Here is a 19,392-nt window from a genome sequence, read left to right on the forward strand (position 1 = left end):
TTCAATCTCTCAGGTCTTTCAACACCCCTTCCAAAATTAGTGGTTCTGGAGTGGGCAAACACTTCTCATCTTCCACAATGAAGATGGAGGCAAAAAATGCATTCAGCTTCTCAGCCATTTCCCTATCCTCCTTCAGTAATCCTTTTACCCCTTGTTCATCCAAGGACCCCACTGCCTCCCTGGCAGGTTTCCTGCTTCTAATATATTTGAAGAAATTTTTATTGTTGGTCTTTATGTTTTTTGCAATATGCTCCTCATAGTCCCCTTTTGCCTGGCATTTGATTTGCCACATCCTGTATTCCCTTTTATTAATCTCACTTGGACTAGCTTTCCACCGCTTAAGGAAGTCCCTCTTACCTTTTACAACTTCCATTACTTTGTTTGTTAACCATGCAGGCCTTTTCTTATACCTGTTTGTGGCTTTCCTAACTTGTGGTATATATTTTATCTGAGCTTCTAGGGTTGTAGTTTTAAATAGCCTCTAAGCTTCCCCAAGGGTTTTGACTGTATGTACCTTTCCTTTCAGTTTCCTCTTCACATGCCTCCTCATCTCAGAGAATTTACCCCTTTTAAAGTTAAACGTGGTTGTGCTAGTCTTTTGGGGCACCTCCCTATTTATACAAATGGTGAAATCAATAACGTTATGGTCACTGCTTCCAAGCGGCGCAATCACTTTTACATCTCTCACCAAGTCATGGGCATTACCTAGGACCAAATCCAGGATTGCCCCACCCCTGGTAGGTTCTGTGACCATCTGCTCCATAGCAGAATCACTGAGGGCGTCTAGAAACGCAATCTCTTTCTCTCGACCTGAACGCATATTGACCCAATCAATCTGTGGGTAGTTAAAATCACCTATTATGACACAGTTTTTACGTTTAGCCACTATCTTTAATCTTTCCATCATAATGATTTGTAGTGCAATGATGATTTGCAGTGCAGTGTTCTGTCTCTTCTGTTACCAGATCAGAGAAAATGCATTCCAGTATGCCATTCTAATATCCATTGCATTACATTACAATCACTATTCTAATCTAATATTCCAAATATGAAATACACTAAAATAAAGAGGACGCATAGCCCCGTGGTGCAGAGTGATAAAGCGGCAGTACTGCAGTCTCTGCTCACAACCTTAGTTCAATTCCAGCGGAAGATGGGTTCAAGTAGCCAGCTCAAGGTTGACTCAAACTTCCATCCTTCCGAGGTCGGTAAAATGAGTACCCAGCTTGCTGGGGGGAAAGTGTAATGATTCGGGAAGGCAATGACAAACCACCCCATAAAAAGTCTGCCATGAAAACTTCATGATGTGATGTCACCCCAGAGTCAGAAACAACTGGTGTTTGCACCTTTACCTTTTTTATAGCCCTTCATGGTGAGAATACAAATGTAAGGACTGAATTAATTCAGCACCTCCTGAAGAAGCCTGTTACACTGAGGAACTGCTCTAACAGTCAGGAAGTTCTTCCTAATGTTGAGCCGGAAACTCTTTTTATTTAATTTCAACCCTTTGGTTCTGGTCCTACCTTCTGGGGCCACAGAAAACAATTCTGCACCATCCTCTATATGTCAGCCCTTCAAGTACTTGAAGTTGGTGATCATATCAACTCTCAGTTGCCTCCTCTCCAGGCTAAACATGCCGAACTCCTTCAACCTTTCTTCATAGGACTTGGTCTCCAGACCCCTCACAATCTTTGTCGCCCTCCTCTGGACCCATTCTAGCCTTGTCTATATCCTTCTTAAAATGTGGTGCCCAAAACTGAACACAATACTCCAGGTGAGATCTTACCAGAGCAGAGTAAAGCGATATCATCACTTCACATGATCTGGACACTATACTTGACACAGTTGAGCTCTGGGAGAGAGTGGGGAAAGTGTGCTGCTAAAAGGGTGAGTTTTTTGAACTGCCTTTTCTAAATAGCTGGTGGGAAGTTGCTGAGTGCTATGCTGTGGGAGGAGAGAGTCTGAGTTTGTGTGGTAACAGGATCCAAACCACATTTTACCAACTTGTCAACAAGGATAGTATGTGGAACCTTATCAAAAGCCTTACTGAAATCAAGATAAACGCTATCTACAGCATCCCCCTGATCCAGCAAGGTAGTCACTTTCTCAAAAAAAGAGATCAGGTTAGTCTGACATGACTTTTTCTTGAGATACCCATGCTGCCTCTTAGTATCTTTCTAGATGTTCTTTCCTTTCTAAATGTTCCAGGACTGACTGACTGATGATTTGTTCTAAAACTTTTCCATCAAGCTGACGGGTCGGTAGTTACCCAGATCTTCTTTTTTCCCCTTCTTGAAGATGGGGACGACATTCGCCTACCTCCAATCTTCTGACACCTTTCCTGTTCTCCAAGAATTCTCAAAAATAACAGCCAGAGGCTCAGAAATTACATCTGCAAGCTCTTTTAGTACTCTTGGATACAGTTCATCCGGCCCTTAGTTTCATTTAAAGAAACTAGGTGTTTATGTACAACTAATCCTAGTTTGGAATTTCATACCCTCCTTCTGTTTTTGCCATGTTGAGCAGAAGAGAAGACTGAGGGAAAGTAGGATTTGAGCAGTTCTGCCCTCTCTTCATTACCTGTTACAATTTCACTTTCTTGCCCTTGCAATGGGCCTACCATGTCCTTGGTCTTTTTTTTTTTACTCTGAACATAAGAAAATAACCTTTTTTGTTGTTTTTAGCATCTTTGGCCAGCCTAAGCTCATACTGAGCTTTAACTTTCCTAACTTTTTCTCTACAAGCACTGGTGATTTGTTTATATTCATCTTTGGTTATAAGGCCCTCCTTTCAATTCCTAAAGGAGTCTTTTTTATTTCTCAAGTCTTTAGAGAGCTGTTTATGGAGCCACTTCGGCTTCTTTAGACTTTTTCCATTTTTTCTTCTCATAGGAATCATCTGTGATTGCGCTTTCAGTATTTCGCTTTTAAGAAACTCCCACCCCTCCTGAACCCCCTTCCTCCTCAGTATTTCTGACCATGGGCCAGCATAGTTCTAAGTTTATCAAAGTTTGCCTTTCTCAAGCTCAACCTATTTGTCTGACTACATAACAGCTTTTCCCTTCCCTAATACTGTGAATTCCAAATTCACATGGTCACTTCTGTCCAGGGTGCCCACTATTTCCACTTCATCAACCAGTTCTTCCTTGATGGTGAGTATCAAGTCTAAAATAGCAACTCTTCTTGTTTCCTTCTTAACTTTCTGGAAAACGAAGTTGTCAGCAAGATAAGTTAGGAATTTATTTGACCATTCGTTTTTTGCAGAGTTGGACTTCCAACAGATGTCCAGATAATTGAAATCTCCCATGAATCAGGGCTCTCTGTGTCCGTCAGGCCAAAAGAACCATGTTCTGAAACCCCGATTTTAAGATTCCCAGAGACCACCACAGTGGCTGCTGTTGGAAACAGAAAGCTCCAATGGTGGGTTCAAATCGAGTCTGTGCCAGTGAATCACAACTGTAATATTCTGACCTGGTGTGGCACAGAATGAGTTTCAGGCAGAAAGATGCCAACTTTGATGGCAGGAAAAGTGAAAATAGTTTGGAGCAAAGGGCTGAATGAGTATCATTCATTCATCACTACCTCCTAGTTATAAACTCTCACCAAGTTGGTTGTTAAGCAAGAAAAGTAGCGAAACCAAACATAACAGGGCTGTGCTGATTGTGACATTAAAGCTCAAATAGCACATTCAGTGCAGCCAAATTTAATAAAAGAAGAAGTATATCTGCTTCTTGGTTATTTGCATTATTCTGTTAATGTTCCATGAGTTATTGTTTTTCTTTGGCAACAGTTCTGCTTCTCTCTGTTTTCCTCCTCCCTCTCTGATCGCCTGTGCTGGCTGCCTGTCAAGCACAGGTAGTCCAAGAATAGACTCCTTTGTTTTGAATCAGAGTTAGTTCTTTATTGAAACTCCATGTTGCAGATAAGGCACTGTCTTTGAGAAGACTAAAGAAAATACAGTTACAGCCAGCTATGTAGATACCAACAGACATGTTTGGAATTCTGAGTTCAAAGGGCAAAGCAGTAATTTTCCTCTACCTAGCACCTTCTAGCACCAACACGTGACCAAGATAAGACCCACAAAGGCCTGGGATATTTAGGGGGAGTGTGTCAAGCAGACGGATTCAATGACGAGTCGAAGTTGCTACAAAGACTACGTTTATTGATAGACTGTTATTTTGGCTCAAGCCTTGGCTTGAGAAGAATGAAACCAATACATTGATACATAAGTTTTAAGGTACACTTCAAAGGGATTCCTACGGGGAGGGGAAGCAGGAGAGCATTCACACATAAGTATCAAAACTACATACATTCCCAGGGCGTTATCAGGCATTCGGCCTTGTATCACCCAGATGGCGCTTCCTCCCACAAGAGGATTCATGGGAAGGTGCTGATTGCTTTGCTCTCAGTAATTACCAGTCATAAAACAAAGAGGGGCCAGGAAAGAATAATAAACTAGCAGCATTTGGTTTAGTGTGATCTTATCCAGGCCTGCCTGTGGCAGGCCAGAAACCCATCATTTATTGATCAGAATCAGTCGAGCTCTACAGAAAACAAACCAAGACAATTCCGCTAGGTAAACATCCTCTGCCAGATGGCTACAGGGATGTGAGAAAAGGGGGGTTTGTAAATGAATGATATCCAGAGCCATTACTTGACCATACTTTAGCCATTCCGCTAGGTAAACATCCTCTGCCAGATGGCTACAGGGATGTGAGAAAAGGGGGGTTTGTAAATGAATGATATCCAGAGCCATTACTTGACCATACTTCAGCCATTTTTCTCTCTATGATATCAGAGAGCTTGACAGTGCCATTTCCACCAGTTGGCTTTGGCATTGGCATTGGTTGATTTTTGACTTGCTAAAGGCCAGTCCTTCAAAGAAGAGGAGGAGGCCATGTTTTGAGGAGGAGGCCAGTGAGTGTTTGCTCTTGTGTATACTTGGCATATTGATTCAAACAAATCTTTTTAACAGTTTGTTTATTTGTATATATGGAAAAAAGAATATGGAAGGGAGAAATGCTGTTTTGTAATTTAATATATACTGTATTTTATTTATTTATTATTTTATTAGATTTATATCCCTCCCTCCCCGCAAGTGGGCAGCACAGAGTCTCCCTTTCATTCTGTAGAATAATCAGCCCATTCAACCCATTTCTGTGCATGGGGAATGGAGCTGAAGGCCCTTGGCTCCTTCTTGGTGGTCATAAGGAGACCCAGACCTCTTCTAAGCTGGGCATAGGGAAAAGAACCATCCTCACTGTTGCACTGTTGTTTGGTGAAGAAGTTTCATACAGCAGGGGCCAGGAAGGGGGGTAAAACATTTCAGTGCAACAGTGAATAAAGAAACAGTGAAGGCTGGTCCAAAGAAATAAAAACCCCAAAGCCACTCCCTGAGCCATCCCTGCTTCTAACATAGGACTGCCAAGTTCCCGCCAAGGGCAGGGGATCCCCCAGTTTGGTGGGCCCCAATCTTCCAGCAGAGAGGAGGCCACCAGGGGGAACCCCGCCTCTAAGAGTCCTGCCAACACACACTGCACCCGGCATGATGACACCACTCAGAAGTGGTACCATAGAGTTTTTCTCCAAATTGCTAGAGCATCCCCACGTGAAAACATAGAGTTTTCAGCTATTTCCTAGAGCGTCCCTGCATGACATTCCTGCCACAGTATGTCACTTGCCATGCACACGTGCAGAAAAGTCCCCCGCCAGCAGCCACTGGGGGCTTGGCAATCCTATATGCCAAATACTCACCACCCCTCTGTGCTGCAACCGGCCTCCAATTCAGCATTCCCCGAGAGAAGCCCTCTCTGTCTGCAGCCTCTTCAGAGAGAACAGCCTCCCTTTCTAGCTGGGCCTTTTGTGCTCTCCTTCCAGGTCTCACCCCCTCTGGGCTGGTTTTCTCTCTGAAAACTCTGCTACCCAATCAGAGAGACAGAAGGGATCCTGGGAGATGCAGACCCACCAGCAACTTCAAGGTAAGCTTCTCCAGACCTGTAGGCCACACTAGGCTAGGATCAAGAGCAGTGAACTCTATTCTGGAGAGCCAGGTTTGATTCCCCACTCCTCCTCCTCCACATGCAGCCAGCTGGGTGACCTTGGATCAGTCACAAGTTCTCTCAGAGCTCTCTCAGCCCCACCTACCTCATAGGGTGTCTGTTGTGGAGAGAGGAAGGGATTGTAAGCCACTCAGAGACTCCTGCAGGTAGTGAAGGGGAGGCATAAAACCAGCCCTCCTCCTTCTTCACTGTACTTCAGAGGTGTTTTGAGTCCTTGCGAGACAAGCTGCCATCTGTCAGCTTGTGTTCAAATTGATATTAACCAGAATGCCTAAATTGTTGTATTGCTTACTAACCCTGTGACCTGTAACTATAATTTAGCTGTGAGAGCAGGAGAAGTGGGGGGGGGGGGGAGAGGAGCTTGGCGCGAAGAGCTGTAAAGGTGTTTGAAGTGCAAACTATGTGGCCAGCTCTCAGCCGATGCAAGGCCGCCTGTGGGGGAGAGAGGACGGACGACGCGGCTAGCTATGCAAGATATCAGGGTGTGAACCTCGCACCTCTTAGAAGTAGAATGCAACGGTATTGTAAGAATGATTGAAACCCCCTAGCTTTGATCCTGGGCCATAAAGGCCAAGCTAGTTTGTGTGTACCTTATCACTTTCAAAGAACTCTCGTAGCAGTAACATGTATGTATCCAATAAATGAAACTTATTTTCAAATGAAAAGACTCTGTCCATTGTTGGAGCGTCCATGAACCCTACGCTGACACCATCTGCCTCCTGAACCTGGTATAGGAGAAGAGATTAGAAAGATCTCTTACACACACACACTGCATTCTCCAGGGTCATCCCAAAGTCAGTGTCAGGTGTGGAAGGTGGAGACGAAGGCAGAGCTATTCTTTGTGCCGTGCTTCTAATGCATTCCTTAGGGGTGTGCATCCCTTCCAAATGTGTTCCAAAAAATACCTTATCGGTATTTTCCAGATATATTTGGTATTCAGGATTTTTCAAGATACCAGGAAACAGGCCCTGAGAAATTCCAGAAATGTTCGGCAGGAACTGGAAATATTTGGAACCAGCATTTTAAGGCTCCCAGCACTGTTTGCTCGTCACATCCCTCTGCACATGTCTGTGTCTTCTCAGCTTTTGGCATTGGCTTGAAAGGTTGGTTTGGCTTGGCTTATGCCTTTGAATGTGCCTTGTAACATTGTGTCCTTTGCTTGAATTACTTTGCATTGGATTCTTGGGTTTGATTCTGCCTTTGATTCTCAGGTTGCACATTGGCTCAGAATCTGTGGTTTTACATTTGCTGGGCTTGCAAGAGCATTTCTATTCTATTTAGCTTGGAAGATTCTCTGGTTTGACATTGGTTTGGCTCAGTGGGTTGAACATTTGCTGTCTTAGCCTGGCCATATTGTCTGGTGCTTCTGTTGGGATTTCCTGGCTCTGTGTCATTTGGGGGCCTGCTGGCTCTGTCTCAGAGATGAGTCTCTGCCATCCCCTCTCAGAGGAATGGGGGGTGGGGTCGTGCCACTTACTCCGTGTATCTTGACTGACTACCAAAGTCAACCTAGATTTGGGGGTCTCGGATGCTTCCTGTCACCTACGGGAAAAATACCACACCTTTAAAAAACGCAAAAAGGCTGTATCTGTTATTAGGGGATTCATTCAGCTTCAGCTTCAAATAGTGGTAAACGGATCTACTAAGGAGGAAGTCCTTTCTTCAACTTCCATGAAAACCACAAGAAATAAGTTCCCAAATTTCAGAAAACCTGTAAAGCAAAATATACTGTTACCTTTTGAGGGCTGATAAATACTAATTGTAGTGATGTTTTTTCTCCCTTTCTATCTCATCAGCACAGTCCATGAATCCCTTAGGCTGGCTTACAACAATTCAGATATAAAAGTAGTAAAATACATTCCCTGCACTTAGCTAAACACCATTAAAATGCAAAATAGCCAGTGGTACATTAAATACAGTAGTCCAAGAGCAGCAGTAAAACACATAACAAATTAATCTCCCATTTTCAGCAGTTGATAAAACAGTCAATAACCCTTCAGGCCAGACTCTAAAGTGCACATTGAAGTAAAAGCATTTTTACATGATTTTAAAGTAAGGGTTTAAAAAACAAAAACAAAAGCCAAGCTGACCCAGTGAATGTCTGTGGAGGAAAATCTATAACTGGATGCAGCGTGCTTTTTTTTTTTCCAAGCAGGAATGCAATTCCGGCTGGCTTGGCATCAGGGGGTGTGGCCTAGTATGCAAATGAGTTCCTGCTGGGCTTTTTTGTAGCAAAAGCTATGTGAAGCAAGGGTGCCATCAGGGGGTGTGGCCTAGTATGCAAATGAGTTCCTGCTGGGCTTTTTCTACCAAAAAAAGTCTGTCTGAATGCATCAGCCCCCACCCCCGGCCCAGTCAGCACCATTCTGGGTGAAGAAGTAATCCCAAGCCAGATGTCTTCGGCCTCTTGGAGGACCTCTGTGGGGGACTGCACATGGGATGTAAGGCTCCCACACCTCAGCTGTCTAGAGTGGAACTTCAGCACCTGGAAACAAACTGGGAGCTGGTACAGTTCTGCCCGTGCGCGGGCCCCATGATGCCTCACATTCTCTTCCCTGCTTGCCAGTGGTTGGTCATCTTCAAAAGCAGCTCAAGCAGAGCGCCTACAGTCCAGAGATTAGCAAGGCCTGCTAAATGGTGGCTGGGTCTTGCTCCTGCAGAAGTTTGTGCAGCTCACTTTTCAATTTAAGTTAGTGAGGGAATTTCCAGCTGTGGTTGCCACCTTGACCTCCACAACGGCAAGTTCAGGACATCTGGCCATGCCCAGTGTCTTCCTCTCAGGCCACCTCATCAGGACCCAAAGTCTCCTCCAGAACCTGAACTTCCGCAGCCTGTCTTGGATTTCTAGGGCAGCCGCACAGGAGGGGCGTGTGCATGCTTACCCTTGATGGTGATGATGCCCTTCTCATGTCCACTCTTTGGCTATCTGCCTGGTGGCACTGCCTGTCCAAGGGGGCAACTTTGCTCTGTGCCTGGAACTCAGCATGGCTCTGGGAGGCAAGGGCAGATGCAAGTCATGCCCCTCCTGTCTTCCCCCTCTGCCAATTTGGAACCAGTGGCCGAGGTCATTCAGACCATGAACCAGTCCTATGCCAGGAACAGGGCAGGGGCAATCCAACCCCATTCCAAACAGGGTGGCTGTTGATACCCAGGTCAACTGGACGACCCACCATTAAAATCTCCTCCTATGGCTTGGCTGCAAGTTCATTTGCTTTCACCAAGGACACTACTAACTCCAGACCTTTGTTCAGAACTGCCTCACCGTAGCCTTTCAACAGGGAGGAGCAAGATTGAGGGCCATCATGCAGATCCTTCCTCACCTCCTTTGGAAGAAGTGGATTCTCTTTTTCCAGTTAGGCTTCAGTCAGCCTTGGATTCTTGAAATGGAGGATTCAGTGAAACCCTTCCAAAAAATGGTGCTCCTTATTAGACACACATCCTGACAAGACCTTTCCCTTTTCTTTTGAATCAACTAAAACAATCTGTTTGTTTAAAATAAAAGGCACAGGGGGGATCTTCCATCCAGACTTCCATTGCAACGATTCCTTTATAAGGAGAATTGTTCCCAGTAAAAGATGAGAAGACACCGAATGGTGAGGATTCAGGGCCTAACAAAACAGAGAGAAGTCATATAGCCCTGAGGTCCAAACTACATAAGACAGTTTTTGGGAGCAGAATCTGGTCCCAAGTCTGCAGGGTCAGAGAGAGAAGGGGCCCCAGCATCACATGCTCTGTTCCACCAGCAGCAAGTGGCTCTTGGCCCAACGGATGAGCTACAGGAGAGGAGGCAGGTGGGTCTGCCACTTCAAAGGAGGCCACTGGTGGGGTGGAGCCAGGGGGGCACTGCCCTACCAGAGTCACTGGCTAACTCTACCCAATGTTGGTTTGAAAAATCAAATTTTAATTTGTGACATTAAAATCAAATTTTAATTTGTGACATTAAAATCAAATTTTAATTTGTGACATTAATTTGTGACATTTGCATATGTATTTGATTTTTAAAATCAGTGGTGTCTGGTGGTATTCCAGTTTCACCCTTTCTACTGTACAGCCAAGACTGGCAGATGGTCCAAGACAGCTGTCCTGAACATACCTTTTCAGTGGCTAACTGAAAGAGGGCACAACGGTGTTGACTTAAAAGAGTAATTCCTCAGTGGAACAGGCTTCCGAGGGAGGTGGTGGGCTCTCCTTCCTTGGAGGTTTTTAAACAGAGGCTAGATGGCCATCTGACAGCAATGAAGATCCTGTAAATTTAGGGGGAGGTATATATGAGTTTCCTGCATTGTGCAGGGGGTTGGACTAGATGACCCTAGAGATCCCTTCCAACTCTATGATTCTGTGATATTCTGTATGCAAGACAGGTGTTAATGACAAGAATCTATAAGCTTCAGAATCTTAAAACAGACATTCTAATGCATCTTACATATTTCTGGTGCTGTTAACTGACACGAAAATGCTTGGTTCCTGGGTCTAGAAGTGTATTGATTATGCAGATATCACTTCTTTGCCATCCACATTTTTGAAGCACCCCACAGAAATGCTGTTTTTCAAGAAAAACAATCCAGCGAGGAAGGCTGGCTGCAGTCCTCCTCCTTCTCATGGGCTTCTAGTGGTCTGGTTGTGGCCAAGGGGCTAGAGGGCTGCAGAAGATCTTCATGGGCATGCAGCTCTTCTGTGGGCCCAGGGGCGGGGCTGCTGCGAAAGAGATGCCTGGCGGTCACATGACTTATTCTGCCATCTCAGCCGCTCCCGTTAAGCAACCAGGAGTGGGGGTGGAGATTCTGCAGGGGCTTCTTAGTGGTCCCTGAGCTGAGCTGCCAGCCCCACAGCCTGCAGGGGAGCAAGCAGCTCAAGCGAGGAGGCAGCTACATTCCCAAGGCAGATGTCATTCCCATCACCCACTTTGGGCTTCTGAGTGTGCAAGTGTGCAGTGATGGATTTCCTCTGCTTTGGAACAGGAGTGAATCTATAGATCTCTTTCTGCTTGTAATTTACGAAGAAAATATGGCCTAGATCCCATATTTCTATATAGCTGTGAAATTATAAAATAAGACCTCCATGAAATCTATGACTGATTGACTGACTGATTGATTTATGGCAGTGGGCGGCCGCAGACTTCCGAGTGGCTGAGGACAGAGGGATTTCACCCGCCCATCATTCTGAGGCGGGGCCCGCTCAGCAAGCCCCCTCCCCGAGCCAGGAGAGCAGACTCTATGCCCCAATTCAGGTATTCCGGCTGTCGGATGACCAGTCGTGACTTGTTCTTTTCCTTTCTCTCTGATACTGACTTATTTGTTCTACAATTTATATGCCACCTTCTAGCCAACAGTAGCTCTTCTGGTGGCTAACCAAACATTAACACATTTAAATGTGAAATAATATTTAATGCTTTGTTCATTTTGCATCTGTGAGGCACATTTAAGAGTTCCTTTAAATATTCAGATTGTGAAAGAGATAATTGCCAAAACTAATGTGTGGAATCTCTTGGTGGGGGGTGAATTTTGCACTGAATTTTACCCTTGTGCTGGCTGCTGGGGAAATGCAACACAAAGGGGACTTGATTCTGCTTCGTTTATTCAGTTGTTGTTTTTTAAAAAGAAATTGTTTATTATTTCAGTGCTAGACTACCATGATGAGAAATTTGGCCATGTACAGAAACCTTCATTTTAGCTGGCCGAGAAAATCCTTTAATCACGATTCGTTTTGTAAGCAGCATATGGGCAGTTTTCTGTGCCGAGAGAAAGAGCTGAGTGCAAAGTTTTCTTTGGATAATGACTCCTGAGCCATTCCTGGGATGGCTCCGGCTAGCCCTGCCTCCTCCAGGCCCAGAAGTTCAGCAGGGTCAGCCTGGGATGGGAGACCCCCCTCCAAGGAAGTTCCAGGTGGGCAAGGGCTTGAGGGGAGACCATGGAGCATGTGAAACAGAAGTGGAAGGAAGTTAGAAGAAGAGATTGGATTCTTCACTCCAAGAAAGAATCTACAAGTGGCCTACAGCCTCCTTTCCCTTCCCCTCCCCACAACAGGCTCTCTCTGAGGTAGGTTGGGCTGAGAGAGCTCTGACAGAAACTGCTCTTGAGAGCAACAGCTCTGAGAGAACTTGCAGCTGACTGAAGGTCACTCTTTGTAAAGCCCCCAGGGGGTTGTCCTCAAACTGTCATGTCTAATGTTTTCAGGAGGAGTTAAAGAATAAAGAAGAAGAAGATATTGGATTTATTGGAGACTCCAAAGAGTCTCAGAGCGGCTCACAATCTCCTTTACCTTCCTCCCCCACAACAAACACCCTGTGAGGTGAGTGGAGCTGGAGAGGGCTCTCACAGCAGCTGCCCGTTCAAGGACAATCTCTGCCAGAGCTTTGGTTGACCCAAGGCCATGCTAGCAGGTGCAAGTGGAGGAGTGGAGAATCAAACCCAGTTCTCCCAGATAAGAGTCCGCGCACTTCACCACTACACCAAACTGGCTCTGCAGTTGTTGCCAACCACAACTCACCAATGATGATGGGCTGATGTTGAAGTAGAGATCACTTCCTTTTTCACAGAGTTAGAGGCTGCCAAATATTCCACCTTCTGAGGATCTTCAAAGTGGAAGGAGATCCAAGTGTTCGTCAAGGAGAAACAGCTGACCCCCCCCCCCCCCCAGTCCTAAGCAGAGTTATAACCAGGGTTGTCAGTTTCCTGGTGGGGCCTGGAGATTTCCCAGAATTCCATCTGACTTCCAGACTACAGAGACCAATTGCTCCAGAGAAAATGGCTGCTCTGGTTGGGGGGGGGGGTCCAATGGCATTATACCCTGCTTAGGCCCCTCCCATCGCCAACCCCTCCCTGACCCAGGTTTCAGTTCTTCCCCCTGATCTCCAGAAATTCCCCAACCCAGAGTTGGCAGCCCTAGGCCAGGAGCCCCCCACAGCCCCATCTGGCCAGCCTCTGGCCCATGAGGGAAGGCAGGCAGGAAGGCCTGTTTGGGGGTGGAGGGAGGGGCTTCCCAAGGCCCCCAAAGCCCCCTTGCAGTCAGGAAAGGAGGCCTTGGTTGTTCTGGGATTTGTTTTGTTGGGAGTGGGGGTCTTTGGAATGCTGTCCAAGTGGTAAAGACCTTTTGTTGTTCTGGTGGTTTAGACAGGATTTTGGACCACGGCTTGAGTTAGCCTTCATTGTGATTGCTGGCATTGGGGGTTTTTGGAGAGGCATTGTCTTCTTTATGTTTTAAAGTTGTAGTGCATTATAATCATATTTTGAACTACTTTGAAAAGAGGATATACTATAAAATTGTACATAAAACCCTGGACTGGGAGCTGCATCCATAACTCCGATTGGCTCTCTCGTCTTTGACATCACCAGCCATTTGGTTGGAGAAGGGGGAGGGGAGATTGACTGCAATCTGAAGTGGAGTCACACCCTTGGAAAGGTTCCTGCAACTCGGCTTCAGATTTTCACTGTGAATCTGAGTTCTCTCCCCCCCCCCCCCACTGTGGGGAGAAAAGAAGAGATTTGGGATCAGTGTTGACTAGTTTGGTGGAACAGAAACCCGGACCCTGAAACGGAAGATACTTGCTTCTCTGCCACCAGCAGGCTCCTCCAAAGACGTATGCAGGCCTGCAAGGAGGTTGTGAAGCAGCTCTACCGACAGGGCTCCCATGGATTTAGTGCCAGCCTCTAGCTGGGGCAAGCAAGAGAGGTGCACAATAGGAATTAAGTCACAGCCAGAGGAACAAAACTCTATGAACACGTGGTAGCAAATGCAATGCATAACTAATCCCTGTGTTCCCAGTGTTTTGCTCCTTTGGTTGTAACTTCCAGCTGGTGGCTGGAGGTCTCCTGGAGACAGAGGTCAGTCGCCTGGGAGAAAGGGCTGCTGTGGAAGGTGTGCTGGATGGCATTCTGTCCCATTGAAGTCCCTCCCCAGGACCTGGGGTTTCCTTGCGTGGAAATCAAGAGGCCGACTGTGCCCATGACGTGGCCGATCTGGCTGGGTGTCTTCATGGTACTTCAGCTGGTGCAGGATGTCAGGTGGCCTCTGTGAGTACCCCCCTCCGCCCTCCCAAGGCAGAATTGCCCTGCCAGGAACAAACCAGGGAATGGAAGCCCAGCAATCCTCTCCAGAATTCAGGCAAACTTTTTTCCCTTTCCAAAAAGCAGAATTGTGTATAATGTCAAGAGTGACTGCTTTGGAAGCCCACTAGAAAACCCAATGCAGAATCACACAGGGAACAAGATTAACCAGATAGCTTTTGGTGTCATGGTTAAGTGTGCGGACTCTTATCTGGGAGAACCGGGTTTGATTCCCCACTCCTCCATTTGCAGCTGCTGGAATGGCCTTGGGTCAGCCAGAGCTCTCGCAGAGTTGTCCTTGAAAGGGCAGCTGCTGTGAGAGCTCTCTCAGACCCACCCACCTCACAGGGTGTCTGTTGCGGGGGGAGAAGACAGGAGATTGTAAGCCACTCTGAGTCTCTAACAGGAAGTTCTTCCTAATGTTGAGCCGGGAACTTTTTTGATTTAATTTCAACCCATTGGTTCTGGTTCTCACAGAGCCCTTCTGCTCAAGAGCAGTTTCTGTCAGAGCTCTCTCAGACCCACCTACCTCACAGTGTGTCCATTGTGGGAGGAGGAGGGGAAGGAAATTGTAAGCTGCTCGGAGACTCCTTCAAATAGTGAAGGGTGCAGTATAAATCCAATCTCCTCCTCCTCCTCTTCTTCTTCTTCTCTTGCTTAAGAGCTCTTGGACAGAATGCATTTCTGAAAGCCCCAACATTTTTCTATCAGCTTTTCATCTGAATTAAGGAACCCAAATCATTTCCGAGTGCTTCCCACAACTTTGGTTATTACAGGGCCCCATCTTTGTCCAGAGAAGGTTGGCTTCTTTTTTTCTCCTGGTAAAGAAAGACACATTTTCTGTGCTGTCTGACATTATCGCCTGAGTATTTGATGAGCAACCTTCCTTTTGAAGTTAGTGATTTAATTAAATCTTAAAACTTGCTGGGGGCGAGAGGTGTGGCCAGAGCCACCGGGAAAGCTTGTGTGGGCCCAGGCAGAGAGAGCTCTCTGATACACACGCAAGTCCAGTGAGGAGGGCCTCTGGAGGGGTTTCTCCGCAGCTAAGAGTTTCAAAATGCCAGGTTCAGCTTTCAAAACATCCATGCTGCTGCTTCTTGCTGTGCCAGAGTGGCCTCCTGACCTCCTCCTCCTCCTATGTGGAGTGAGGAGAACAAATCCCCGCGTCACCATTTCCTATGAAGCTTCAGGGCTACGGCCACGCTCCCACCAAGGGGCCCTCCCTGTGCCCAGCTCTGCTGCTGAGAGGTGCACCAGAGGGGGCCACTGAGGAGCCACACTTCAGGAGCTGCCTGCTGCTGGATCCACCGAGGCCACTGTTGTGCACGCAGACCAAGAGCAGCTCTTCCTTCCTTCCTGTCACTTCCTTCCTGATCCTTTCGATGGGACATGAGGCGGGCAGGGGGGCTAGACTGAAGACCTCCTGCATGCCACATGGTGCTCTCCATCCCTGAGCATGGGCAAGAGAGGGTCTCTTACAGCCCTGAGCAGGTGTGACTGCAGCTGCAGAGCACAGGCAGGGAGAGGAGTCAGCAGTCTTGTGGTGGGGCCCTTTGTCATTCCCTTTCCACTGCCAGGGGAAACCAGGCCAGGTGACCAATGCCGGGAGGCAGGGAGAGGCTGTGTGTATGCAGGAGGAAAAGCAGAAGGTCATCATTGTGGCCTTTTTGTGTTCTTGTTTCAGAAGCAGTTGGGGGAAGGAATAAGGCCTTCATCATATTCTGGCTCTCAGGATTGATGTGGGGAGAGTGGACTGCTGTCACTTGCATACAGACGCAGAGTGTTTTTTGTGGCACTGTTCGTAGGGCTGTCTGTTTTAATTGATTTAATCAGTAGGTTAATCTGCTAAAACTTTAATTACAGATTAAAATCCCCCCCATTGGGGGGGAGGTTGATTTCTCCACCCCTGAGCAAGTGGAGCCACCATGAAGCTCTCTGGACCAAACGTTAATGCAAAAAGAAAGATGCTTGCCTTGTTCTTTTAATGTTGAGTGGAAGTTCAGAGTTCAGAGAAAATAGGGCTTCTGTATTCTCCAATAAGAGACCAGTGACCATGACTTGGGAGGACTGAAATTTATAAAAATTGAGTTGATCAACTAATTAATTAAGATCTTTAATTAGTTGGCAGCTGTGCTTTATTCTGTTTTATGTAGAATATGGCTAAAATTAATGAGAACCATTTAATCAAGACCCACTCGGGATGCTCTCAGAGTATGACTAAAAGAGACCAGTGGGGAACTTCCAGTAATGCCACTAACACTTTCAAGCCCTTGGCAAGATATTTTCTGAAATACAGTGTTCTTCTGACTACAGTGGTTAGAAGCATTTGGCTTGCACTAGACTGCAACTGAGTTGCCACTGTGTTGTAAGCCCAGGCCACAGATTGCAAGTCCAGAATACGCATTTACAGACAGTTGCCAGAATTCTGCTTTAAAGTCAGGCCTGAATTCTCTTTCTTGAAAATCAAGATTCTTAATAGTACTAACTTAGAGGGGCTTAAACTTGGATTACCCAGCCACAATTTATTACATCCTTAATTGGTCCTTCTACAGCTGTAAGGAACCAACTGTCTATGATTGCCCAATTCCATTTCCACAGTGGGAACCAGTCTGTCCCAGTTGCTTTACAGATTTTTCAAACAAAGGTTATAAATCAACTTTTATTTGGAATTCCAATCTGAATCATGGCAGTAAATTCAGAAGTGGATTGTATTGTGGCTACTTTTTTTACATGGCATTCTAGGCCTTCCAAATATGATCAGACTTACTACTATTTCTAATGAACTTGGCCTTAACCTTCCTTCAACTATAGCCTGGACGGTTACTATTAAATACTGGCTGAGACTTCATTTCCAGACTTCATTTCCATACTCTGTTATGCAATATCTATTTTCAAATGGTACCAACATGTCTCTATTGGTATCAATTTAGAGTCCCTAGCAAATTGTGAAGAGATCAAACTATTTTGCATTTGGGACATGGAGAGCCAAACTCTTGTAGCAAGAATTCACCTGATTTGTTTTCCACGTTTTTCTGTGTGCTGCCCTCTGCAGGGCAAGGAGTTGCTTACATGTGAAACGGACACGGTTGGGCTTTTATGCTGCTCACTAGATTGAATATTTTCCCATCAGCTGTTCTTTCTGGCAAGATGCCATAATATCACTTTTGAGATCATGTAAATATTGTCTATTGGAACCAGATTCAATTACCCATATTTTACTCGCTTGCCCCATGTTCTGTAAGATTTGCCAGCAATTTCTTAATCCTGTTATTTCTAACTTCTCTGGCTCTCCAGAAAGAATCACCCAGTATTTACTTGCAGATAAATCTGCCAGTTTGACTGCATTCATGGCCGAGTGTTTGGCTATTGGGTCATTATACAGAAAAAGGCAATGAATATCTCATCAATTCTGTTGTTTAAGTACTCTTTCTTGATAATATTGTCTTAATTGCTTCTTAATTGCTTCTTTTATTTAGATCCTGTTTGTCTTTTTTATTATTTTATTATGCCGTTAAAAGTTGAACTTGACATCCTGATGACATAACTCAACCTTGTCTGTCATTCCTGTTCTGTAGGTGAGGACCTACTCACTCTCCTGTGAACTGATAGCAAAGACATCGACCGTTTTCGCACATAGCTTATCTTGCAGTCACAATCCTGTTCCCTCCGCAGCGTCTGTCGGATTTCCCACCATCTGCGCCGGAGTAACAGGAAGTGCCGCGGCACTTTCTGTAACTTCGGCGGTGGGAAATCCAGCCGAATGCTGCAGAGGGAACAGGATTGCGACTGCGAGGTAAGCTGTGTGCGAAAACGGTAATTTTCTGTTCAGATTTCATTCACTGGAAGTCTATCAAAAGATGCCTTGTGAAAGTGGCCATGAAGGGACTGGAGTGCAATCTTTTTTTTCACTCAGCATACCATGGTTTAGTTTCTTTCCAAAACGCTGCCTTTGATGGTTGCTCTGTACTTTTTCCATTCTGGAATTAGTGTACAACTGCTCAGAAAAGGTCTCAGGCAGAATCTTCTGAAAATGAAACTCCATAAACTCCCAGTGGCACAGCACCCAAGTGCAAGTGGTTGTGCCTTCCCGTTGCTCTCTTGTTGCTGGGGATTGGGCTGCCTTCCCCATGCCCGCAAGAGAGGGTCACTGTCACTCTCTCTGCCCTCCAGGGGCCTCTCAGGGTGGACCCTCCTTTCCCTCTAGGTCCCAAAGTATCTAATCTTTATGATTGTAAGAAGCCAACACAAACAAAACACCCATAGAGTCATTCCAATTGATTTATTTGCTTGCTTGCTTTGACTTACTTCTTTTGGGTGCTGCTTTTCTACCCAGTGAGAACTCAAAGCAACTTTGTTACAAGGCTCCTTGTTTTGCAAAGCACAGCCCTGTGAGGTAGGTCAGCCCGGGGGGGCGGGGCTGACAGGCCCAAGGGGTCACCCAGCCAGCTTCCCTGGCAGAGGGGGGATTTGAACCTGGCTCTTGACCAGCACTCTCGCCACGATGGCTTTACACTGGCCTTCTTGGTGTGTGGGCAGAGCCCGTGTGCTGGAAGGATGTGCTGTCAGGAGGATGTGACTGGCAGAGAGAAAGATTGGGGAGACCTTTTATGTCTAATTAAATGGACTGTATGTACTTGATTAAATCCTTCATAGAGATACCACTATGGGAAACAGTCACTTCCTCCTTGTGCTTCAGGCCAGGGCTTGAGTCTCTGATTAGGTGATAGGAAAGGTAGCCACAACAGATGTTCTTAAAAGGCTCAGAGTTTTTGCAGTTTCATCTTGCATGTGTGGGCAGGAGGCTTTGATTGTTGTTGTCTGCCTTGAGATCTCTTCTGCCTTCCTGAAGAGTCCTTCTTCCTTAACTTGCTGGTAACTTGCCAGGGCATCAGCCACAGCCGAGCCCCCTCTGCCCCGCCATCCACATTTCTTTCTTTCTGGCACTTTTGCAAACTAACCTGAAGTAGATTTCCAGAGGGCTGTAGGGCTGTGAGTGGGTTTGCAAGGGGCTTGTTTGAAGTGAGTGGCTTTGGGAAAGACCAGCATCATTTGATGGAGGTGCTTTAAAGGGTGTGATGATTTTGCTCTCTGTCGAACAGCAGCCTTGTGGCTCATGAGCTTCTCTGATGTTCTCGGAGGTTCTCTCCTTCACACCCAGCCTGCTTTGCTTACGGCTGCATCGTTCTTTAGATGAGCTTTTGTCATCCATGCATTACAACCACAGGAAATCAAGAATGAATTATGGATAGGCAAAGCAATGCTTGTCTTGCCTTTCAGACCTCCCCGACTACT

General features: G+C 46.0%; 1 protein-coding gene across 6 annotated transcripts in view; it reads left to right on the forward strand.

Moving 5' to 3' along the window:
- CTNND2 (catenin delta 2) overlaps positions 1-19,392 on the forward strand; it is a 492,702-nt gene that overhangs the window by 435,786 nt on the left and 37,524 nt on the right. For 5 of the 6 annotated variants that reach the window (XM_060244323.1, XM_060244322.1, XM_060244320.1 and 2 more), the window contains one exon: positions 11,160-11,285. The exons of the other annotated variant lie outside the window; for it this stretch is intronic. In XM_060244323.1, the coding sequence (XP_060100306.1) occupies positions 11,160-11,285 (126 nt within the window). The remainder of the gene's footprint in view (positions 1-11,159; positions 11,286-19,392) is intronic. 6 annotated transcript variants of the gene reach the window in all.

Source organism: Heteronotia binoei, chromosome 7 (assembly GCF_032191835.1).
Source record: "Heteronotia binoei isolate CCM8104 ecotype False Entrance Well chromosome 7, APGP_CSIRO_Hbin_v1, whole genome shotgun sequence".
Classification (NCBI taxonomy): domain Eukaryota; kingdom Metazoa; phylum Chordata; class Lepidosauria; order Squamata; family Gekkonidae; genus Heteronotia; species Heteronotia binoei.